The 25,108-nt window shown below is 37.5% G+C and overlaps 1 protein-coding gene across 1 annotated transcript; it reads right to left on the bottom strand.

Moving 5' to 3' along the window:
• Positions 1 to 4,897: 4,897 nt before the first annotated feature.
• EXO1 (exonuclease 1) lies at positions 4,898 to 24,789 on the bottom strand. The gene is made up of 13 exons (XM_071548000.1): positions 24,368 to 24,789; positions 21,688 to 21,807; positions 20,665 to 20,788; positions 19,796 to 19,933; positions 19,364 to 19,576; positions 18,185 to 18,372; positions 17,253 to 17,349; positions 16,292 to 16,508; positions 15,025 to 15,280; positions 12,954 to 13,437; positions 12,325 to 12,426; positions 7,057 to 7,250; positions 4,898 to 5,242 (listed from the first exon to the last, which is right to left on the bottom strand). The coding sequence occupies exons 1-13, from the start codon at positions 24,526 to 24,528 to the stop codon at positions 5,101 to 5,103; spliced, it is 2,436 nt and encodes an 811-aa protein (XP_071404101.1). The 5' UTR covers positions 24,529 to 24,789; the 3' UTR covers positions 4,898 to 5,100.
• Between the last annotated feature and the right edge of the window lie 319 nt (positions 24,790 to 25,108).

Below are 25,108 nucleotides of genomic sequence, written 5' to 3'. Positions count from 1 at the left end.
GGAATCAATACTAGAAGATGCTGAACCTCCCTAATGCCAGTTCTTGGCTTTCTTAGTAGCAGCATTACAAATTCCTTAAACGGGAGAATTAAGTGTCACTCCAAGTACAACAGAGAATTTCTCCTGTATATTGGCTTTGTGCCAATATAATACTGGTATTGTAAAAAAAATGTGTAGTCTCACTTTCCATAGAAAAGAACGTGAGTTCAACAGTATTCTCAGATAGTGCATTTTGGGATACATAAGCTGAACTCAGCAATGAAAAGAAAGAAGAACATCCTACTCCAAACAGGCCAGTGACTGATCTTATTCATTGCAGAACATTATTCTGCAGTCTAAAGTGAAGCTGAAAATTTAATTTTAAGAAGTGATCACAGATGATAAAACTATCATAATGGAAGTAACTTGGATGCAACATACACAAAGTATCAGATTTTAAACAGATAGACTGGTATATTTTATTGCATTGCATAAGCTATGCAGGGCACAGTAAAGGTGTCCTAATCTGTTTCTTAAGAAGTCATTAATTGCACCTCAAATAATTTATGTTCTTGTAAAATCTGACAAAATTCACTCTATGCCTAGAATATGCATTCTGCAGACACAAAGTAGAGTTTTAAATACATGCCTTAGGCATGAAACTCCTCAGTCTCTACTAGCATATCCTTGAATTGGGAAGAGTGCTATCTAGGAGTTATAACATTAATACCCATTTAATACCTCTCCAGCAATAGAGGTACTAACACTTCACTGTGCAAATACATGAGGAGACAAAATCCTTTATCAAATCTACCTTTCATACTAAACAAATATTCATTACCTCAGCCAAAAAGAATCACCTTAAACCACTGAATATTTCTGAACAGTTACTTTTCCACCTGAGCTTAAGGAGAGAAATTTTAAATGTGCACATGTACTTACATATCACTGTAGACATTACTATGGGATAGCTCCCTCCTGTTGCAAGTATTCTCGACCTCTTCTAACACCCCCTCTAATTCTGTTCCCTAAAAAAGGTTTATTTTTATTGATTCCCCTGGTTATTTTTCCTTTTATGCTAAATTCTCCTCAACTCATCCCTGCCACCTTTAAGGTTTCATCATTCAGTACAACTTTTTTGTATGCACATAATTCATTTTATTTCTGTCACAGTGCAGACACAGCTTCAGTGTCTTGTACTCCCTGCTGGCTTTATGCTTTATATTTAGATGGCTCTATGCTATATGGACTACTATATTATGGATATGGAAGCTGGTGTAACTTACTAAATAAAGGTCTTATTAGACTCAGTGCCTTTCTAACATTCTCAGCAAGATGTGGTTTTGCCATATGTAATTCCCAAGATGTGTCATCAATATTTTACAACAAAGTGTCTTGAGATCTGTATTTGTGAGGGCTGTTGTTCAAAGGTACTTAAAACTTCTTTGTAAACAGTGAGAAATAGTATTTAAACAGTTGTTTATCCTATAAGTGTACAGAACTTTGGAGCTAATGGATTCAGGGGCTGTTTTTAGTCTTGGCTTCCTTCCCCACATCTTCCCACTCTCCCATCAGTCCTCTCACTACCAGCTTAAAACTCTTCCTGACTTTGCTCTTGAATATATATTGCCTGGTTTCTGCGTTACCTACAGAGCTGGCATAAATATTCAGGCACCAGTCATTTCACAGCAAAACTGAAAGGAATGTAACATGAGACAGCCATAGAACCAACAAATATATTCATTTCTTGGCTGTCACAACCAAACCATGGGTTGCTACCATCCAGATTCAGGCCTGTTATCAGCATAAAGTTACCTCTATTGTTCAGAAAGGGATTCCACCTTTTTTCTTCACTCTTATGTTGATAATTTTAATTTGGTACCTTATCATTCCTAGACCAAAGAATTGCCTCTTGACTTCATCACCTCATAATTTTAACATTTTTGTTACCAACAGAATCAGCAGACACCATTTGGTACATAAAATCTGAATACCCTGAGCTTCTAATTCTTCATAAAGAGTTCATGAATAGAAGAAAAATGCTACAGTATTGCAAATTCTCTTAAAATACTATTATTTAAATGTAATGACTATTTTTACAGTCTGTTTGCAAAGCCCTATGTTCTTTCAATATTCTGCAGATCTATAAAAGTGACTAACTACTGCATTGATTTGTGTGAGACAGAACATATGCTTAACACCAACTGTTGTAATTAGAACAAAAAGATATAAGTAGAAAGACTTGGCTGAATTTGGAGAAGTGTCTTACCTACAATTTCAAAACCACTACATGATTTCAATGATCATGACTCAAGTTAATTCTCTGTTATACTGATTATTTATAGTTCATAGGACCATTCTGAGGAAGGAATGGCAAGTCAGCACTTTCAAAAGTGAAGCTTGATTTCACCACCAGTAGTAAATTCAGTTTTTCAGTGCCAGATTCACCCTTTTAATAGGTAATAGCAAGGCTGTCCATTTTGCAAGAATACTTTGAAGTCCTGCTGATAAAATTCAGAAATATTAGTTATAGAAAGTAAAAAACTATTTTTAGTATTTTATATTAAATTAAAGAGGTAACAAGACATATGCCTTTACGTTGCCATCTGTTTTTATTTCCTCCTACTCATTTTTTTGATTTTCAACTACCCATCATTCAAATGTCTCTTTTAAAGCACCAAACTCTCCCTGCTTCAAGGTGGTTTTTTTTCTTTTTATTGTGGTATGTTTTATTTTACCTTCCCCAGGCCATAATAATGTGTAGTAATTACTCCTATTATGATACTGAATAGTTTTTACTATGGAATATTATCCTAGCCTATTTAACTCAGGAAGAAAGTTTTGCACATATTCTTGTTCCTTTCCTAGAACAAACAGCAATGCAAGAACTCAACATTAAAAATATAAAACTTACATGCTATCGTATGTTTACATGTATTACGTATTTACACAAATGTAATAGTGGCCTCTGGGCAGTCCTGTGGTGTGAAGGAGAGCACTCTGGACTCTGAATCCCAAGGTCCTGAGTTCCTCAGTAGGACCATCCCCTGGCAGTTCAATGCCTCCCTGCCATCCCATCCCGTCACATCTCAGATGCTCAGCAGGGTCAGCCCCGGTTAGTACCGGTGCTGTGACAGTCCCGAGGACTTCACTGTCACTGTCCAAGGTTGCTTGGCCATGGCAGATGGACCTCGGGACTGAAACGGTGGGGCCAGTTCTGCACACACTGTGCCTCAGCTAAAAAATCCACTGCGCAGGCTGGAAGGGCACACCCACGTGGGGAGAGCCCTGCCCAAATCTGCGTTTGCAAAGTTTGGCCATATATACAATTAGAGGCCTCTGTTCCTGAAAAGAATCCTCTGCAATGTTAAGTTAGTACCCAAGACCTCCATAGCACAAATCAGAAACCATACAGAAGTATTTTTAAGAAATCAACTTTAAGACCATACAATGTAGCTTGCATATAAGATATTTCCTTAAAATTACCTGTGCTTGAAAAGACTTAAGTAGTTTGTCTCTTATGATGATCCACTAAAACAGGAACAAGTGGCCCTTTTGAAAAGGAAGAAAACAAGCAAGGATGCATTGTACAAAATAACATTGCAATTCCCACACTGATAACAAACAATGGATGAAACCAAATTATTTTTTATGTTTTCCCTTCAAAGATTCATTCTGTCCCTTTCATTATATTTTAGGAACACATAAAAATTCATTCTCAGCAAAGTTCTGTGACTGGAAACACAGAAAGATTTATACCTGGCCTGTATTTGCAATGTCTCATCTAAGTTAATTATCACTGAAGATCAACATTAAAAGCCCTGCTTTTCAGGTGGTTTCTAGTGATGCACATATAAGAAAGCCTGTACTAGAGCATCATTGCTTCAAATTCCTTGTATCCCATACCTTCAACACAACTGTAGAAATAAGAGACTTGGTCTCAAAGCTGCTCTTTCAAGCAGCTCCTTGTAATTTAATGCAGCTTAATTTCATAGATGCAAATTCTCTTAAAGAAAAAAAAGTACACTGCAACTTAAAAACCCCCTGCCCCTCATAGGTTAATTTCAAACTTGAAATTCTTGCTAAAAACTCAGAGGCAGAGGGAAAGTATTATCTCAGGAATGGCAAGGATACATTTCACAGGTTAAGATTCCTTTTGTACCTTTATCTGCTGCAGAAAGAAATACTATCCATTCCTAACAAAAAGAAAAAAATCAGACATACCTTTACACTGACTCAAATCCTGATTTTAAAGGTAGAAATCTGAAATCCCATCATCCTATTTCATGGTAATTCAGTCAAACATAGCAAGGCCCCTAGTCTCCTGGATTCTTTCCCTTTAGTTGAACACTAAATCTTGGCATTTTGTGATGACAATACTATCTTGTAACCCTTGTTCTGAGAACTGGTATTTTGTGTTCCTGTCATTGGAAAAGAATACAAATGTGGAACAAGCAGGTAAAACAGAGGAACATACTATATTTTTTTGGATGTCATTCTATTAATGTGAGAATTTGGGGACCACACATTGGTGATATTCCTTTCTGTAATCCCCAGGTTATTCTCTCCAACAACATGACTGTATCAAACAGAATGCTAACTGTTGAGAGAGAAAATCTTATCTTACAGAGAAAAAAATAGTTATCTGAGTGCTAGAAGTATATTGCAGACTCTTATGGACTCTGAGCAGCAGTTTTTAACCTGTCTTGAAGCTAGATTAGGCTCAAGAGGAAAGAAGAGGCAAAAAATGAGTCATTATAAAAAATTAAGACACAGACTTGTTCTGCTGCTCTTGTGCAAAGGCAAACTCATAGCTATTGTAGAAACTTGGATTGCACATGTGACTTACATAAAATGCTCAGAGGCAACAGAGAAAATGTCTGGACAAAAATTTGACACAGGGACTCTGAACTAAAGAACACAGGAATCCAAATTATTTTATTCCAGTCAATACAGAACTGCACCTTTCAATTCACGCTTTTATGAGAGGGATGATAAATCACTAGTCAGACTAAAAGATACAGCTGGAATTCAAAGCATCTCTTCTAATATTGATGAAATACCCAGTAGGTAAATTTTGACAATGATTAAAATTTCATCCCATTGTGAGCAGCATACAGTTCATTGGAATATAGCTCTCTGAACATGACTGCGTTCCAGGTGATTAAAGATTTCCTCTTCTGTTTCTGGAGTGAGCTGTATATTATCTTTGATTGGAGACAAAGGATCTGACTTCCTGCAAGAAGGAAGTTTTTCATGCTCTCTGCACAAAAAACAACAAAGACAAAACAAAACCCAAGAATGTTATGATGCTTTGTTTCTAACCACAGGCCAGGAAGAGCATACGAGTTAAAACAAAGCAAGAGCCCTAACTACCCACTCATCTATGAATAAATACAAACCAAAAATTCGTGATGGAAAGTTTTAGTTTCAATTTCAGTACACCACTTCACTGAATGTGATAGAATGATAGCTGTTAGCCTTATTTCTGAAAGACTGTGTATATTCCATCCTACTTGGGGCTGTACATGCTGTCTGAACATTTAAGTCTTCTGAGTAAGTGTAGTTTCATACACATCCCCTGAGTCTTGACATTAAGGCAGAACAGATTTAGTGTCCCACATGATTTATTTGCCATCAGGTAACATAATTGGTAAAACATAAGGCTAATTTGGAAACGTTTTAAAATCTGAAAAAATAAAGGAAATACTTAGAGCTAAGTAAGTTTTGGCAGTAAAAAGACCCCCTTTTTTATTAAATGTATCCCGTAAAATCGTGAAATGAATTGTGAAATGAATCCCATAAAAGCCAATAAACTAGTCCTTTACTTACATAGAATTAAGTAATACAAAAATATATATCCCCATTATAAACACACAGAAGTTACAAACCAAAACTGGATGGGTAAAACATGGATGTTGAGGAGACTAGTCTTGCAACCATCAGTGGACAAAAGGAACAGAGTGCCATCTAGGCTCACTCTGTTCTATCTGCCTGTATTCTGAATTTTCTCCCTGTGAACAATCCTGGCCAGACATTCACAATTAGAGGTCCAGCAATATATACATCAACATTCACTTCCTCCTTTAAACTGTGATTCTTATTCCACATCAAGAGGATAATAAAAGTAAGATTTATAAAAATGTAAATACCACAATTAATATTTTTTAAACAAATCACTTGTGTGTTTATAATAACCTCCCTTAGGCCCAAACTTACTAAAATTCATTCATCTGACTTAACACATGTTCACCAGTATCGTAATTAACTACTCAGTGAAAACAATACTTTTATCCTACTCACATTTGGTTTCAAGATTAGCAAAAATAATATCAATTATTTAAATAAGACTTTATTCAAGAGGTTGCTACTTTGAGCAAGGAAAACTTTGCCAGGAGTTTTTACCTTAGCCCATGGAAACAGTGTAAGTTAGAATACCTACACTTCAGGTCTGGTTTACTTTTTTAAATAGTCATTGCCATTCAGTTCAAACATTGAAGACATTTGCAGAAACTTCAAGTCAGACAAGCCACTTCACAAAGGAAAGCAATAGCATTTTATAATGTGCAAAAATGTCTGTTGCAACCAGAGACTTCAGCTAACAGGCATATTTCGTCAGTTCACAGCCATCTTGGAAGCAGAACACTTCTGGCAATCAGCCATTTAAACATGTGAGGGGCACAGTTAAACAGAAGCAAACCTGTATTCAATTAAATTTAGCAGCTCTTGCATTTAGATTAAGATGTGACTTTTGGGGTTTAAAATCAAACAACGGCAATGATTTTCATATCAATTATGTTAAACTAAATGCCCTAATTAATAAAATTCATAAATTAATTTTAGCTGAGAGGTTTCCTGGTTAGAAAGAAAAAGCTAATTCTAAGAAGACATTTACCAAAACCCATGCTTCATGTTTATATCAAGCTTAGGAAATTATAAATTATATGTAGAAGATATACATCTTGAGTTATCATCTTTATTGAACTGTATGGAGAATACGTGTAGAATCTGCTTTGAAAATTGTTTCTCTGGAAAAATAGTATACAGGGTACTAAGTAAAGGGTTAAAGCAACTCACCTTTTAAATTGGAAGCTTTTCCGGAGTTCACTAATGGTGACTTGCAGTCCCAGTTTATTTTCGGCATCACAGTCATTTCTCTTCTGCACAGGTGACATTTTCCTGCTTAATCCACTCACTTTAGCTGGTATCGCTGGTTTGACCTTTGTTACAATACGTGACCTTGTACTACTGGATTTATGCAAACCAGGAACCTGTAAGATTTTAATATTGCAGCACATGGTTAAAATGAAAGCCTGTAAGCAACAAATATTATGCTGCAAAGCTTATAATAAATTGCTTTACATTGTGTTTAGATAACACAATCTGAATTGTAACAACAAGGTATATTTAGATAGTTTCTATAATCTAAAAAGTGGCAACTCACACACATTAGACATAATGCAAGCTGTAAGAACTGGCAAATCAGTTTCCATAGGTCTTTGTATTCTAAAAGGCTGCAAATACATGTTTCTTTTGAATGCAGGTTTAAATATTTATTAAATATTTTTTTTACCTGTTTGAAGAGTTTTTATTGTGCCCTCATGCAATCTCAGCTTTCAGAATTTTAAGACAAGCAATCTCTGGTATCACTCCCTGCGATACCCAGATTTCATGAAAAAGGGAGTCATAAGCCAAACAGAGGTAACAGTATGACTGCCCCAAGGATCATTAGACCTCTAGTTGGACCTTCTTTTCTAGAAACTCAGAAAAGCTGTGCTTGGGCAGAAAATCTCTATCTTAAATGCAACCAGTTTTAAGTTTGAATATATCAGTTAAAGTACACGGCTTTGCTATATAATTTATTCTAGCTGTTCACCATCCCATTACTGAAACAATTTGTGCCTCATTTTCAATTCACTCAACAGTTACCAAGCAGTGAATCCGACTGGGGAGGGTTTATTGGTATTTTTAAGTACATGAAACTCATTTTGACACAACTTAATTCCTATAATTGTGTCAGTCACTGTGACTCACATTCTCATCATTTTTCTGGGGTCAGTATCAGGCTCACTGACAGCTACTCAGGCTGCTGCTACCATGCTTGCTGATGCTGAAACAACATTGTTGATCATTTCTGTCTTTTTCGTCTTCTTGCCAAAAACTACTGAGTTTATTTTAACAGCAGAAGAAACAGACTACAGTCCACTAAAGCAGGATTTTTTTCTGTGAATAGGTTACTGTTGGTGTCCACACCCAAACCTCACACCCTCCCTCTCTCTGTGTGTTTTTTCCATGAGGTTTTTCCATGCTGTGAAGGTACCTTGACAGTTCCCCTGGGTCTACACCCCTTCCCTGCCCTGCTGCAGCAAATCCCACCACTCCTGAGGTGGCACAGGGCAGCAGGTGGTTCTGAAGCTCTGTATCCCCTGGGGTTCCTTCTCCACCCTGGAAGTCCCCGAGTGGTTTCTCCCAGCACCTGAGCCTCTCCCACCCCAGCCTTGGAGCCTAACCCTGCCCCCCCCAGATGTGCTGTCCAATCCCCTCCAAACCCCACCCCTATCAGGACCCTTATAACCACACCCCGACCAGATATAAATGCTTTCAAAATGTTCTCCACTCCAGTGTGTGTCTGAATTATCTCAGGAGCATTTTCCTAACTCTGTCTCGAGAGCTTACCACATTTCTTCAATTCAAAACTACACGTATTACTATCTATTTGTACTGTACATGCATAATCATAGCACAATAATCAATCAGACATAATGCACTTTTAGACAGAGTTGAAACTTCCTTTGCCAAACAAGTTCACAAGTGGCAAAAAGTCAAAAATGGCTTATTCATATTTTCCATAATTTTTTTCTGTCTTCCATACCCATATTGTTTTCCCCGTTTTTGCAGGGGAAGCAGCCATTTGGAAGAACTAGGATGTTTCACTGTTTGAGCCATTCTAGCACTTCATTGTAAAATATGAACTACTCACAATTCCCAGCTTCTAAATCATCACTTACTCCTAGCCTGGTTTAGGTTGTGTCTGTCCTTATGAGTACCAAAGCATAATTATCAAAATGCTGTAATAACTGCAGAAGAGACAATGAGCGTCTGGAGTTGTAAGAAGTTCCTAGTTTAAAGTTGGGTACATAAGATTAGTTAAGAACACCCAGGTTGCCATTGTTTCCCATCTGGACAATATTAAAAATAAAGTGTTTTGCTAAAAGTGAATCATCTTTTCTGTTTTGCTGGCTCATCTTTAGGAAATGGCACAGCTCTGCCCACTTCAGGTGCTTCAGTAATTAATGCAAATAGCACTGTCCTCATCCAAAGAATTTGCTATTGATCACCTAACACTTTTGTATTTTCAAATAAACGAGGTTAACAGCCTTTTCTTCAAAGAGAACTCGTAACTTAGTTCTTTCCAAAACAACATTGCATTTTTTTATCCCTCCACCTCACATGCTTGCTGCATAACTTTTTGCACCTTGAATATTCAGTTTTGGGCCCCTTACTGTGAGAAAGACATTGAGGTGCTGGAGGGTGTGCAGAGAAGAGCAACAGAACTGGTGAAAGGTCTGGAACACAAGTCTTAGGAAAAGCAGCTGAGAGAGCTGGAGATGTTTAGCTTGGAAAAAGGAGGCTCAGAGGAGACCTTATTACTCTTCACAAATCAAAGGAAGGAGGTTGTAGCCAAGTGGTGAGTAGTCTCTTCTCCCAGGTAACAAGGGACAGAACAAATGGAAATGGCCTCAAATTGCACCTAGGGAGGTTTAGATTGGATATGAGGAAAAATTTCTTCACAGAAAGGGTTCTAAAGCATTGGAACAGACTGCCCAGGGAAATGGTAGAATCATCATACCTGGAATTGTTCAGAAATTGTGCAGGTCTGGCACTTCAGGATATGGTTCAATGGTGAACATGGTAGTGCTGGGTTGACATCTAGAATTGACCCTAGAGGTTTTTTCCAACCTTAACAATCCTGTGATTCTATTATTGAAATTAAATTGTTTCTACCTGTTTCTACCAAGCAGATCCTGGTATCCCAAGGGAAAAAAGTGTTTAAGCTAAAAATTGGAAAAACAATACTAGGAAGAATAAAAATAAAATCCTAAAACTCCCTGCTTTATATTATTTTGTCGTTTGTCTATCACCTCAGCCATTTTGCAACATAGGTGAAGTCCCCCATAATCCTGCATATCTCTGCAGTACTGAATTACATCAGTTATAACTTAGTTTAGCTAACCCAAAATTAGGCAAAGCTGCATGCTCTAAGACACTTAAAGCTAGAGCAGAACGCTCTCTTTGATTGTCAATATTAGCCTCTTTGCTGAGAAACTGTGAAAAATAATTAGGAATAAAAATGACCTCTGAAATACTATCACAGAAAAAAAGATGAAGTCTTAGGAACTTCAGTATCTTATATTTGTTTGTAAAAAGCTTCTATTAGTTTTGATATTAGAATTGAATAGGTAGGCACTTCACATTTTGGACTGGAACCACAATAAGAGCTGACAAATTTCTCAGCCTGCCTTCCCAAGTTAAGTTTCTGTACAGATCACCTACATAACTGATATTCATCCTACCAAAATCAGAATAAATTCATAGAATCCTAGAATTGATTGGGTTGGAAAAAACCTCCAAGATCATCAAGTCCAACCCTTGGTCCAACTCCAGTCCCTTTACTAGATCATGGCACTCAGTGCTACGTCCGATCTCAGTTTAAAAACCTCCAGGGATGGTGAATCCACCACCTCTCTGGGCAGAGAGATTAACTGCTTCTTTCTTAAATGTGGAACTAATTATTCCCTTTGCTATCTTCTACTATACTTAACCCCAGCCAACACCTCCCTTGTTTTACACTTGAAGTAAGCAAACCAAAAAGAAAACTGAGCCAAAAGTGGTGTTCCTTACCTGTCCCTTCCCTCTCCTATAGTCTTATTGATGCTACAATTCACAGGAAACCAAGAGTTTGGGTCGGCCCAAGTGCTAATACGACCAGACTGGTAATTCCTGCCAAGTGAGCTTTCAGCCACACCAGTTTTCTGGTGCAATCCATTATAAGCATTATTATCACCACATAAAGGAAGCAGAGAAAATGTGTGGCCAAGGAAATAAGTGGGGGAAATCCTCCTACTACCTGCTTGCTTTAAACAAACCCTACTGTCCTCACAGATTTTCAGCAGTTTTTCTATTGTCGGAAGGGCTCCAAGCACACTGAAATTTTGTTTTCACATGATGCTTGTATCACCTCAGTACTTCCATTATGTGTATTCCCCAATATTTAGTATATTCATTCTCCCAATACACCTTTTAAGTGAGCAAAACAAAGTGAAACATTAAATACTGCCTTAAAGACAAGTAATAAAATTCTGAATCCGAGGATGATTTTGTTGCTCAGTCTTGTTGAGGAGAAGCAGGAAAACTGTTAATGTTGCAGAATAAAAATGTAAATTCCATCTTAACGAGTAAGTTCCTAACAATAACCACAAGATGTCACCATTTTACAAAATACCACAATATTCTTGTTTGGCAGAGAGAATCTTGTGGTTTTCAGTCTGTCTAGGAGAAAAAGTCAGTAGGGCTACACATAAAAGGATGAAAACATCTTCCTCTGACTTATTCATCTTTTGGCCAATTCTAATGATAACATATAAGGAGTCAGAGCACTTTTAGCTGTTACATCTTAGAAGTCTTATAAACCAGACAAATGTATAAAGCTCTTAGAAATGTCACAAAGACAAGTAACATCAGTTTATTCATAGACATCTAAGAAACCACAGAGAAGTCAAGTTACAGGTGAGCAACCAATAGGAAAAATAACTGAAATGCAGGCTCTGAAGGAAAACTGACTGATATGTTAGTGTCTAACAAGACTTTAAACAAAGAGTTAAACAAGAACAGTTGACAAAAACCTTTCCAGATTTTGAAATTTAAACATGCTTTCTCTGTTCAAAGAAGCAGGAGGTTGCTAAATGAGCAGATTTATCAAGACAAGCAATGAAGTGAGGTTGTATCTTGTGACTGTATCTGGGCTGTGAACACAACTGCAATTTCTATCATAAAAACTGTGGGTTAACCTGCCTGGGGAAAATTAAGAAGTGGGGTTTTTTTGTCTTAGCTTGGCTTATTATTTTATACTAAACTGTTTAAAATCCCCAAGCAAGTTGCAACTGCGTTATCAATCCTAGGTGACCTGGTTGTATTTCATTTCAGCTCCAATGTATATGAATTAGAATTTAGTTTGGTCTTGCCAACACTGGCATTGCTTACATCTATTATTAAGAGTTCTACAAGTAGAAAGCAAAAATTGATTTTCAGGTTTTAGAAAAGCCATAAAGTTAAAAGAATTTTTACCTTGATCTTTATGACTACGTTTTTTCTGTCAGTTTGAGCAGCAGAAAACACCAGAGACGGAGTACATTCATCATCAGCCATTTTTGAACTGGAGTCAGATTCCTTCAGGAGAAAATTGATTGGTTTTAAAACAGGCCAGAGTTTTTTTTTTTGCAAACAGAAGATACATATTTTCATATCTACAGTTCTACACTTTATAAGACATAACATTTTCAGCAGTTTTAAGAACTTACACAAACACCTGGATTTATTTTCAGCAAACAACACTACGAAGACACATTTCTGCTTTCTGAAAGGACTTCAGGGACTAACGAAAGCAGAGAACAAAAGCTTGCCTACCAGGTTTGTTTATGACCCACTGTAGTAATAGCAGCAGAAAGACTGAAGACAAACTAAACCCACAGAATAGACATTATTTAAGCTAGTATGTCAATCCACGTTATGTTAAAATTGTGTAAAGTATTGACAAGAATGAAATATAACCATTCGGAGTCTATTTAGAGGCACGTTTTGTTAGCACAAGCTACATACTCTCTAGGGCATCACTCTGAAGAGAAGACTTCACTGCATTAATTCTTTTATAATTAAAGTGAAAAAAAGCTGAAACAAATGTCTAATTTTCTTATTACCTTTGCAGCCTTGAATATTTCTGAAGACTCCACACCACAATGTGATGGCTTACAAGATTCATCAGACTGTGATGACTGTTCCAGTCCTATTAAGGGGGAAGATTCTTCCTCCAGTTCATCACACACTGCCCCATTCTCTGTTTGGACCCCATTAGTCTGATCTTCCTGGGATACAACACAGTTGTTTCTCTCTTGGTGAAACTGCTGTGAAAATACAGTTTGAGATGGACCAGGGTTTCCTGAATTATTTACAAGGCTGCTAAGCCACTGGAAACAACTTTTCTGCTTTTCTCTGGTAGGTGTAAAGACAGTCCTTGTTGATTTTTCAGTTTCTGAAAACTGAGAAACATCTGCTTCATGTTTTACTTCCTGTTCTGCTTCACGTTTTACTTCCTGTTTCTGGCAATCCTGCTGAGCATCTTGAGTTTGATCATCATCCTCCTTTGGTCTACTATCAAACATAATTACATCATTGCAGAAAAACCTAAAACAGAAAAAAAAAAGGTAAAGCCAAGGCAGGAGAAAGTTACTGCAATTGTATGTCATCTCCAAAATTCAATAGCTGTCTCTATCCATCAATTTTATTTTCAAGTATACTTGCAGACAAATTATTTTAACAATGGGAGCCATTTAACAAAAAACAGTAAAAAAGGGGGGGGGGAGGGGGAAGCATCTGTAAACATGTCATCGAGTGAAATACTAATAAGGTCCCTCACCAGAAACATCTAGGAATCCTACAAAATTTAATATAATAATTAATTATCATAAAGCTAAGCAGCAGTAAAATACTTCAGCACCTCTTATCAAGAAAATTAGAGCCTTGCTACTTCTTTTCCATGCTACAGCAGCAGCTCCCAAGAGTACTGAGCACAGATTTAGGGAAGAACCTACAATCACTGACAACTCTTAATTTTTGATGCCACACAACAAAACTTAAAACAACTTTTAGTTCAGGAAGGTGTGCTTTAAAACTAAAGAATATCAGTATTAAGACTGCTCTGTAAAATTACAGAGCTCTAAATATTCAAATGCTCTAAAATATTCAAATTATTTAAGATAAAAATTATACAATAATAGACTTAATGGTGATAACACTTTGTAAAACAAATTCAAGTATCTGTGGCCAAATGAACTAAATGAAAGAAAACCACAAACCCCTAACAAACCCTAAGTCTCTCTTCTCAAAATGCTGGTGCAGAGATCAGCAGTATCAGCTGAATGGGATGAGAATAGGTATTTGTCATACAGAATGATCAGGTTTGGAATTACTGAAATAAAAACTGTCAACTTAAATCAATGTATTGACTAACTGCTTAAATATTGGTCACAAAGCAGCTACCTTATTTTGTTTTTTAAAGATATGACATACGCCCTTTACCTGAAAAAAAATGGCCAATTCCTAATTGACACTCAGAAGTACAGATTATTATATTGAGAGCCACTAAGCTGATCACAGGGCTGGAGCACCTCTCCTGTGAAGACAGGCTGAGGGAGCTGGGGTTGTTCAGCCTGGAGAAGAGATGCCTTCAGAGAGACCTTAGAGCACCTTCCAGTATCCGCATGAGAGCCAACAAGGAGCTGGAGAGGGACTTTTCACAAGGACATGTAGTGATAGGACAAGGGGGAATGGCTTTAAACTGAAAGAGGGCAGGTTTAGACTAGATATTAGGAAGAAATCATTTACTATGAATGTGGTGAGGCACTGGAACAAGTTTCCCAGAGAAGTTGTGAAGTCCCCATCCCTGGAAGTGTTCTGGTCTACTGAAAGGTGTCCCTGCCCACAGCAGGGGAGTGGAACTAGATGACCTCTAAGGTCCACTCCCATGCAAAACATTCTATGATTCTATGACTGAACAACCTCAGCCTTCACTTCTGCAGTAACAAACTGACATTCTCTGTCTCACAGACAGCCTGCCTAGCACAAAGGATCCCCCAGCTCACCTCAGCTGCTTGCAATTACATAGAAAACTCTGAAGTGGCATTTTTCTTATTTTCAGTATTCAGGCCATTTCAGCAACCAGGAGAGCAAATAGTATTTTGCTACTTATGAAAACATGTGACATAAACATACCTGCTTCTTGTTCCTGGAACAATTACAGCATCCTTGTCTTTGTTTTTCCTTTGTAAAAAGGAAGCAAATTTATTTCTAACTCTGGGCAGGGAGTTAGTGCTTTCTTGAGTGACAGAATTCCCTGAAGAATCAACAATTTGTATTGCTGAGACAGTCTTTTGTGCTTGACCACCATGATCATCCTCCTTCTTGATTCTTTTTGATTTTGTAAATGAATATTGCTTCAACAGATCTCCATCTGAGATTTCTTCTGAATCTAGACAATTTAATCATTGTAGAAGCACATATTACAATTAACCAGTGATGAAATAACTAAGCTTTACATACTAAACACATTAATAAGGTCTGGTAGAAACATTATTGACTTTACAGTTAAGAAGTCTTTATTAACACCATTGTTTTCTATTATATAGACTTAAAATTAACTTTGTGGTAGAGGGAGTGAAGGCAGAACAACTAAAATGAAACACAATATTTGTTTTGGATGTTTATTTTGGTGTGAGTTTGGGTTTTTTGTTTTAAAATGCTTTGAAAGCAAAACAAAATTTGATTTAAAGGCAGGTTGCTAAACTACCTACAAATTTTGATAAATGAGACATTAGGAAGATATCAAGAGTAACAAAGGCAAAAAAATAATCAGAAAGAAAGGAAGCAGAGGAAGAGAAAATACATAACATATTAGGTAAAGCATAATGGGAACAAAAAAGTGCTCCTTCTATTAAAATTCCAGTTTATTTCAGCACATACAACTTACATGGTGTAGAAGACAAGACAGCACAGATTGACAAAAGAGAATGGAAAAAGTTGGCATAAAGCATATCTATCTATACAGGAGATGCAGGCAGCACAGCTGTGAGAAGAGTACAGAAACCATTCTTTAAGTTTTCTGTCCAGCCTAATATCAATGCTAGGAAAAACAAGCTGTTTTAATTTCTTTGCAAGCTATTGTAAGATAAAAATTAAAACCAAAAATATATGAAAAGAGAACAGATAATATTAAACATAACTGAAAATTGAAAACATCAAAGTTTTATAGCAAATTCAAGAAAGTTAAACTCAAGTGCTGCAGAAAGGTTGCCATCACCCTTAATCATTATAGAGGCTTTACTTTTATGGCTTCTGAGTCTTTTGTAGCTTGTCGAAAACACAATACAGACAGTAAGAGTTAAGCCTCTAAAAAATCTCATACCATCAAGTCCAAGATAAAATATTTTCTTTTCCAACAGCTTCCTACTGTTATTCATATAATTATTTAATAAAAACATACCACTCCTTGGCCTTTTTGCCAAGAGCTCTTTGCCGGGAAGTTTTAGCCCTTTAATGCTAATTATTTTCTCCATGCCCTTGGTTGTTGGTTTCTCTAGTAAATGGACTTTAGGAGGAACAGTATCTTCAGCAGGGCCAAACTTGTATTCTCTGCTCCAAATGCTTTTTACATGATTATCACGTCTGTCATTCCAGCCACAACTTCTCTGCTGCACAGGCTAAAAAAATAAAACTGAAGACATAAGTTTATAATCTTGTCTTCTACATATGATTTTCTGATTTAGCATACAAGGACATTTTAACATTTGTACAACTAGTGACATACTGTACATACACTTTTTAATTTTTGTTCCCACATTTCTCAAGTTTTTTATACAAATTCTGGGTTTTTGTGCTGCCATGACTTCTTCATTTCAATATGTTGCAAGTGATTAACTGCTCATCTGTGACAAAATTACAAGTTTAAATTTTATTTCTATTTAGAAAATATAATTTTGGATGATACTTGGAAGAAATCCAAATACCTTTGATAATTTTCTTTTTACATCACTTCCTTCTGTCAATAATATTAAGAACCCTGAGATTAGCTCAGTTGGTTAAAACTTGGTTGTAATAATGACAATGCCAAGGTCATGGGTTCAATCCCCTATGTGGGCCATTGACTTAAGAGTTGGACTCGATGATCCTTGTGGGTCCCTTCCAACTCAGAAGAGTCTGTGATTCTCTGTGACTTACAAAAAAATTCTAACAAATAAAACAAACATTAAAGTCAGATGCCATAAAAAATAAAATGTTACCTGTAAAAAGAGTGAGAAATATGTGTCTGGGAACATATAGCTTCTGTAATAACAGAAGAGCTTTCACTGCCAACTTCTTTGCAGGTAACATTCAGTCGTATTTTTTCATGAATGTTCAAACCCACCTCAAATTCTTAAAATATAAGTTCAGAACAAAGAAGTTACCTGTGCAGTGTCAGGGTCATAATCATCAATTTGTGCCATTGTATCGATATCAATATTGCCAAGGGCAATTTGAAAAGCAGTCCCATCACCAAAATGTCTGTTTTCATCATAGTAAAGGAAAATATCGAATACTACATTATATTTCAAGAATTGTAGCATGACAGTTAGAAAAACTGTTTCCCATTTTTGTGCTAAAAAGCATGGATTAATTAGCCAAAAGGATTAATACTACGATTTTTGGCTCAATCTGATGCAACAATAATTGTAATTCATGATTTGATAAGAACTGCAGATGTAAGTCAGAATTAAATCCTTCAATTATGGGCAGAAAAGTTACCAACTTTCTCGTTCCTAGTTTCTGGAAATGCCAGAGATTAAGTGGCTTGAACACATAAAGCTAGTAACTACTTTAACAGTTCCCTCTTTCTTCATTTTCCTAATCTTTCATGCTGAAATTTATGTTGCAAAATGCTACTTGTTGTACAGGAGATATCTGGTAAAACCAGGAAATTCTTAGATTAGAGAATGAGTTGAATACAAATTGCAAGATTAAACTGGCAGAGATTATAACACACTTAAAATAAGCAGAAATTAAAGACAGTCATAAAGTAACTCACACAGTTTAAATATAACCTACATTTAACTACGTGTTTTCTAAAGGGAAAAAAAGGGATTAATAACTTCTGCCTAAAATGATGTATCAGTGATAGGTCACAGAGTTAGTCCCTGCACTTTTTAAAAACTGATTAAAGTCAGAGCAAAGGAGAAGAAGAAAAGCCTCCAATATTTTAAGACTGCAGAAAAGCCAAGTTGTAGTCAACATCAGAAATACAACGAAAAATCTAAGCACACCACTGATGCAATGGAAAGTATAACACACCACATCTGCTCACCCTTATCTCCCCATTCTGCCACTTCAACACAAAGGATACCGTCCTGCATAACTCAGTGTTTCTGGATCAATGTCATCCCCATATGCATTCAGAGGAACTAATTTTCTCTTGACAGGATCAAAAACTAACTGATAAAGGAAGGTGTTATTGGCTCGTGTAAAACCCTCTATGTATTCTTCTGACACTGTTATATTCATCTTCAAGTACTGCCCCATTTTCTTAATAACCTGTAAAAAACAAATTGCTCAGCTGCTTCATTTAAACAGTTCACACAAACACTAAGTACATGTAAATTATTAAGTATCTTTGCTTGTAATTAAATACAGAATGCACGCCCTGTTACAACAGCAGTTTAAACTTAGATGGGGAAGGAAAGAAAAGGATGTTTTGTACATGAGTTTTCCACTCAAGTAGTTTACAATCACATAAATAACACAATTCAACTCTTTATAAATGCTTCTTCTTCAATAGATAAGTACAAAATGTGATTAGAAACACGGAACATCTCCTTAATGTATATTTGTTTAAACTATTGCATATCAGATTTTATTATTCATAGTATCAGGACACATAAGCAATACATGGGTGTTTCTGGAACAGAAAAAAAACAATACTAATCAAATTAAACTCTGACATTTTGCTCAAAGGAAATGATTTGTATGGGAAAAGTTCAAAGTTCCTTTTTTACTTCCACAAAAGCCAAACCAGTTGCTTTGATGCCTTTTATACATGATACAGAAAATTTTAAAAATAAAAATCATAGTCATGTACAGCTTGTGAGAGAAAAAAAACCAAAATACACTAAAGCACCCAAGTAACCTAGGAAAGAAGGTAACACACTAAGTTAATTACACTGCAGAGTTAAATGCTTTTCTGAATTAGATCTCCTGCCTCCAGGACAGGCCCATAAGGTATTCTTCTTCTTAGCTCTTAAAAACTTGTTTATTCCCTTACTACCTACACAGAAGTGATTCCTAGTCTTAGTCTCCGTATTTCCTAGTACTAGATTTGTTTTCATTTCATGCATTGGACAAGAAAAAAATCTGACCTTACCTTTTGCAGCACACCAAAACTTTCTTCTCTACTCTTTTTAATATACAAATGTCATATCAGTATCATGTAACCAAAAAAAATTCTAAAAACATGTCTCTTTCTCATACAAGTAATAAGGGGGAAAAAATGCAGAGCCTTAAAAAAAAAAAGCAAACCCCAGTTTACCTTTATAATGTCTGGATTGTTGGCTAATTTTAGTAACTTGCAGGCTTTAGCTAACCCAATTCCATGAATTGATGAGAGGTAGTCACAACCAGACAGAATACACATGTAGCGGAATTTCTCTTCTGTGAATACATTTCCAAGCTGTTTGCAGTTTCCCAGTCGTGCTTGATCAATCTCTAGGCCATTGCCAAACTTGTCAATTTTCAGAAACACCTGAAAATTAAGAGGAAGTGAAAACAGTAATTTTCACCCATATAAGGTAGTTCATGGCACTTGGTGGAAATAACAGAAGCAAAGTGCTATTCTCATCTCTTCTGTTTTCCACATCTACTGTAGAAGAGTAAATCCACCCATCAAACATATTTGGCAACTTCAAACTGTGCTTTTAAGATATCAGGAAGAGGTAAAGGCTGTTAGTATTTTCTTCCATACCTTTTTACATCCAAAAGCTAAAAGATCAGAGTCTTCCGTAATTATAGCTTGAACCATGCCAATTTTATTAAGATAAGCCAACTGAGCATCAGCTTCATAAGGAGCAACAACACAATCAACCCCTCGGGCTCGTGCAGCCTGTATGTGAACAAGAAGCATACAAGTACTTTGCATCAATTTTCAGTAATTACCTTAAGAGATCTGAAAGCATAAGAACCTCTACGTTAAAAAGCCAAAACCACGATCTTTTTAATGACACTTCCATCCTGCCCCCATTAGAGCCCAATATTTCATATTCAAAAACTCAAGTTTCAAGCAGTTTAGATCCATACAGACTAGTTTACAAAACCAGCTTTTCCCATGTAACACTATGGTCACTGCATCTGAGCAGAGGTAAACAGCAGTACAAGAAAAAATAGTTTTGATAAAGATCCTATGACCGCAGTGGAAGTAAAGCCAAAAGCTACTAGAGTGGTTTTTAAGCAGCCAAATTTTTTTCTGTAGTCTATGCTGAAACTAGTAGAGCAGAAAAATATAAAAGAATAGTAATTGTGATTAGTTTTAATGCATCAAAAGTAAAACTGAGGTGCTATCAAATTGAATTCACAACAGTAAGAGGACATACTTCAACTGACACATCATTATTCTTTACACAACTGAGTATAATAAACTAGAAGTGAAGTCAAAGTTTGTTAGCTGTGCCTACCACAAGCCAGTAATACGCAGGACAATTAGAGACTAAGAAAGAGGGAGTATTTTTCTTGCCTACATAGGGAAGGTAGGGATGTAGCCATACACATGTAGAGTAAGACATGCTACCTATTGCATTTTTTTTAAAACTGGCATTATCAATAGTATTAACCACTTACTTTAATAACTTCACGAGCCATAGCATGGGTAACATTGATACTGCGCCCAAAACATTCTCTGGCCTCTGACAGTCTCCCTTCCTGCAACAGTTGTTTCCCCTTCAGAAGATTGGCTTGACGCTTCCTAAAAACAGACAAAAACATCCACCAAACTCAGATTATTTTTCACTTAAAAGGATGAACAGCAGAGAGGACTAGGAGAGACAGGTAGGAAACGGGGGAAAAAATTGGAAATCTTTCAAAATCTGATCTATTGTGTAATTTTTTAAAATGAAAGAACAACTAAGTCGCTGCATTGACAAGGATAACTAGGTTGGCACATTGACATTTTTATTTCCTCAGAAAATACCAACAAATCAGAAACTGAAATCAGCAGTGCAAAAGAAGAAATGCAACCACGTTCAGTTTGCAGTAAAATATATTTAGTGAAATTTGGGAGTATCTGACAATAGATACTTATTGATTTAGAAGACAGAAGGTATAATTTACTTAATTTCAAATATTGGAAATTGTTCACTCCATGCTGAAGGGAGCATGTGCCTCATGGGAATTTATAAAAAACAACCACTACGTGGAAAATTCTCACAGCTTCAGTGAGAAATTCTGTTTATAGGGACCTGAATCCAAACCTGAAAGAAGTCTGTCTTATTAGTTGTAGGGAAAGAAGAGGAAGATAGTATTATTTTTAAATAAAATTATATTGGGAATAAATATTTTTGTTCAGGGATCACAAGGGCAGGTAAACTAAAAGCCTCTAAGACATTACAGGAACTCATGCTCAGAGGTTTACTTCCTTCCTCAATCAAATGGCTTTTACTTTTAAGGTGCATTTCTATTTTTGGAATAAAACCTCTAAGAAGTTTGTATGATTTTAGATGTAAATTAACTTAAATCACGCTACATTGCAGGGAAGTTTACCAGACCTTACTACCTCGCTGAAGTTTGAGAGTTTTTAACTTTGAAAATTAACTGTAGTGACAAACACTCTGCTTTGCTTGCAAATCAATGAAGTTCAGTACTTACTCTCGTCGGGCCTTTTCCACTTCCTTCTTGGAGGGCAGAGTGCATCCATCAAATACCAAAATTGGTTTAATTCCAAATGAGAGGAGCATATCAACAAGTTTCATACAGAAAGCTACATAACTGTATGACAGTAACAAAAATAAGAAAAGAAACAAACTTTTGTTAACCACAAGTCTATTGCATATTATCTGTATGCAGGAAAGAAGAACTGTAAGTTTAGGACTAACTATTGTTCAAGAATCTTAACAGGCCACATATTTCCCCAGCATCACAAAAAGAGTAACAACACTGGAACACTGTTTGTTTGGCTTTGGGGTTTTATTATTTACCAAGAGGAATGGTCCTCTTTCCAACTGGACTGCCAGGTCCTCTGTCCTACACAAAATGAAGTAAGAACTCAAGTACAATTCAGTCTGATTTTCTTGCATTAGGATTCAATACTGACAAAAACTTGAAAAGTTAAAACATGGATTGCTCTTTTTAGTTTGAGCAACTCAATTCATAATGGCCAGGGAAAGATCAGGCTGACTCATGCACTGCTGTAGAGCTGGAAGGAGTCATGGGGTTATTAAATCTCTCTTTGTAGGACTATCCACTCTTCTCTCCAAAGAGGGGATATATGCTATGGACAGACATAGAAATTCATCTTCCCATACTAAAAATACAGGCACAGCACTGAAAGTATTTAAAAAAACTGAAAAGTTACACAATCTGTACTAACTGTGAAGATGATGTATGGACCAGAAGGCAATCTTCCATTGCCTTCCAAGCCCATCCGTTGGTAGAATGTTGGAAATTTATTTTTTTATTAATTTCCTTTATTTATTCTCTCAGCCCTCATATCTCCTTACTTTCTATTTCTACAGATCTGCATGAGATCATTTTATTGGCAGCACAGAACTAAAACATAACAGCTGCTGTAAACCCTAAGTGCATTACAATGATACCCAAAGAGAAAAAAAAATCAAGTTTTTTTATCTTAAGGACATTTTAAAACAGAAAGAGTAACCTTTCCAGCAGGGGGAGGAAAGGGAAGGAGCTTAGGACTTAGAAGCATTTAGAATGTAAGCACTGAAGAAACTGAGTTTAGAGCTACTGAAAAATAACTATGATTTTTGAAAAGGCAGGAGCAAATACCACATTAGTTATATAATCCTGATGAATTTTAAAGTTGCAGTGAAAGTGCCAGTCTTGGATGATATGTGCATGGAAACAAGATTTGCTCATAAAATATTTATGTATTTAAATTCACCATTCCAAAGTTTCCTATGACTAAAAATGTTTCTCCTGACACTTAATTTTTCCTCAACTGAAGTGTATCCCATTCTCAGCTCAAAGGCAGGCATTAGGGTTGGATGAAACTCCCCAGTTCTTCAAATCAACAGAAGCAAGAGTAAAGATTTGAAACCTATTGCAAATCATCAACTCTCTTTTGCCTCAAGTTAAACATTTGATGGAGCCCAGGTCTTCTCGGTGGTGCCAAGCAATAGGACAAGAGGTAACGGGCAAGAAGAAACTGAAGCACAGGAATTCCACTTGGATATAAGAATTTCTTTACTGTGCAAGTGACCGAGCACTGGAACAGGTTGCCCAGAGAAGTTTTAGAATCTCTTACATCGCTGGAGATATTTAAAAGCCATCTGGACACAGTTCTGAGGAAGTGCTCAAGAGGACTCCGCATGAGCAGGAGGTTGGACCAGATGACATCCCGTGGTCCCTTCTAACCTGACTCATTCTGTGATTTAAAACTATATCCAATCTAAAACAAGAGTTCAACCCAGTTTTCCAGAGATGAGCAAGAACTTAACACAAACCTAATCTAAGGTGCAGAGCTGAACTTGAAATATGACCACAATTTTTGTTCATTTCCTTCCTTATTAATATAACCGTGTAAAAGAAAAATCCGTATTACATTAGAAAAGCTACTCTTACTAAAATATAGAATGTTAAACAAAATATATCTTATTCAGAGCACAACATGTCTCTCATAATTCATCCATTTCATGACAACCTGTCACAGCAGTATTTACAAACTATCGCTGCATATAAAAAAGGTGCCTGAAAATAATAATAAATTTAAAACATATGAACTGCATGTACAGAATCTCATCAGAGGAATTAAATAGCGCGAGACATGCTAGAAAAAGACTAACTCACAGCCATTGGTATTTTAAAAAAATTCTAAAAGTATTTGCCCCAATGTATACTTTAATATTTATTTCGCACAGTTGGAAAGCTATTTACTTATGGCCAAAATTTCCATTTTAAGAGTACAACTGGGACTGAGCATTCAGAAGCAACAGTAAGAAGTGAAACTACTACTACTACTAGGACAAGGGGGCACGGGCTCAAGCTCTGCCAGGGGAAATTTAAGTTGGATTTCAGAAAAAAATTCTTTCCAGAGAGCGTAATCAGGCATTGGAATGGCCTGCCCAGAGAGGTGGTGGATTCCCCATCCCTGCAGGTTTTTAAACTGAGATGGGACGTGGCACTGAGTGCCATGATCTGGTAAAGGGACTGGAGTTGGACCAAGGGTTGGACTTGATGATCTCGGAGGTCTTTTCCAATCCAATCGATTCTATGATTCTATACTATAATTCTATTTTCTTCCAAGAAAACATCAAGCTAATAAAACTTGTATTTGTAAGAGGGCCGAGATGGAAACATAACTCAGACTTACAGATCTGTGGGCTCTCCCCGGGCCAGCTTTTCAGCACAGGCATAGGCGCCTTTGTGCAGCCAGCAGTACGTGTCCACAGCGACCGCCAGTCCCTCGTACTTCTTCACGTGAGAAGGCTCGGCTGCTTCCTTGATGAACTGCAGCAGGCCCTGGATCCCCATGACGCCGCCTGAGCTGCAGGGTGGGGAAGGAGAGGCGCAGGCACAAGGCCGAGCCTGGATCCTTACTCAAGGCACGTCGGGCCGGGCCGGGTCGGGTCGCAGAGGGGTCGCTGGGCCGAGCCAGGAGCACGGGAGGCTCCTGTGGGTGCCCCACAGCCTTCGGCTCGGGGTCGCCTCGCACACGCGGCGGTTCTGCCTCGGCACGGGCCGGCACTGCCCGGGGAGGGGGATGAGAGAGGGGAGGCGGGGGCTCGCTCGCTCGCTCGCTCCGTCCGTCCGTCCGTCCGTCCGTCCGTCCGTCCGTCCGTCCGTGTCGTGGGAGCGGCGGCCTCTCCGGCCCGGCCCGGCCGCTGCGCGCGGCTGCCGCTCGTGGCTTTCAAGGAACGCGCGCTCAGAGCCGTGGCCCCGCCCCCCCGGCGTCGCGGGGACTACGAGCCCCAGCGTGCCCCGCGCGGGAGAGGCCAGGCCGCCATGATGGCGCGGCTGAGGTTGGCGGGGGAATGTGGGCTCTGAGGCACATGTGAGGGAGGCTCCAGGCCGTGTCGGGATCGCTCCCAGTGTTGGGTATCGGCAGCTTTCT

Source organism: Pithys albifrons, chromosome 2 (genome assembly GCF_047495875.1).
Source record: "Pithys albifrons albifrons isolate INPA30051 chromosome 2, PitAlb_v1, whole genome shotgun sequence".
Classification (NCBI taxonomy): domain Eukaryota; kingdom Metazoa; phylum Chordata; class Aves; order Passeriformes; family Thamnophilidae; genus Pithys; species Pithys albifrons.
The sequence above is the reverse complement of the archived record's forward strand: the minus strand, read 5'-3'. Positions and strand labels throughout refer to the sequence as shown.

What these genes read in the sequence shown, in the direction of transcription:
- EXO1 (XM_071548000.1), bottom strand. Translation starts at nt 24,528, where the DNA reads ATGGGGATCCAGGGCCTGCTGCAGTTCATCAAGGAAGCAGCCGAGCCT. An exon ending in CGGGGAGAGCCCACAGATCT is followed by an intron (nt 21,808 to 24,367) that starts GTAAGTCTGAGT and finishes ACTGTCATACAG; the next exon opens with TTATGTAGCTTTCTGTATGA. An exon ending in TGGCTCGTGAAGTTATTAAA is followed by an intron (nt 19,934 to 20,664) that starts GTAAGTGGTTAA and finishes GTTCACATACAG; the next exon opens with GCTGCACGAGCCCGAGGGGT.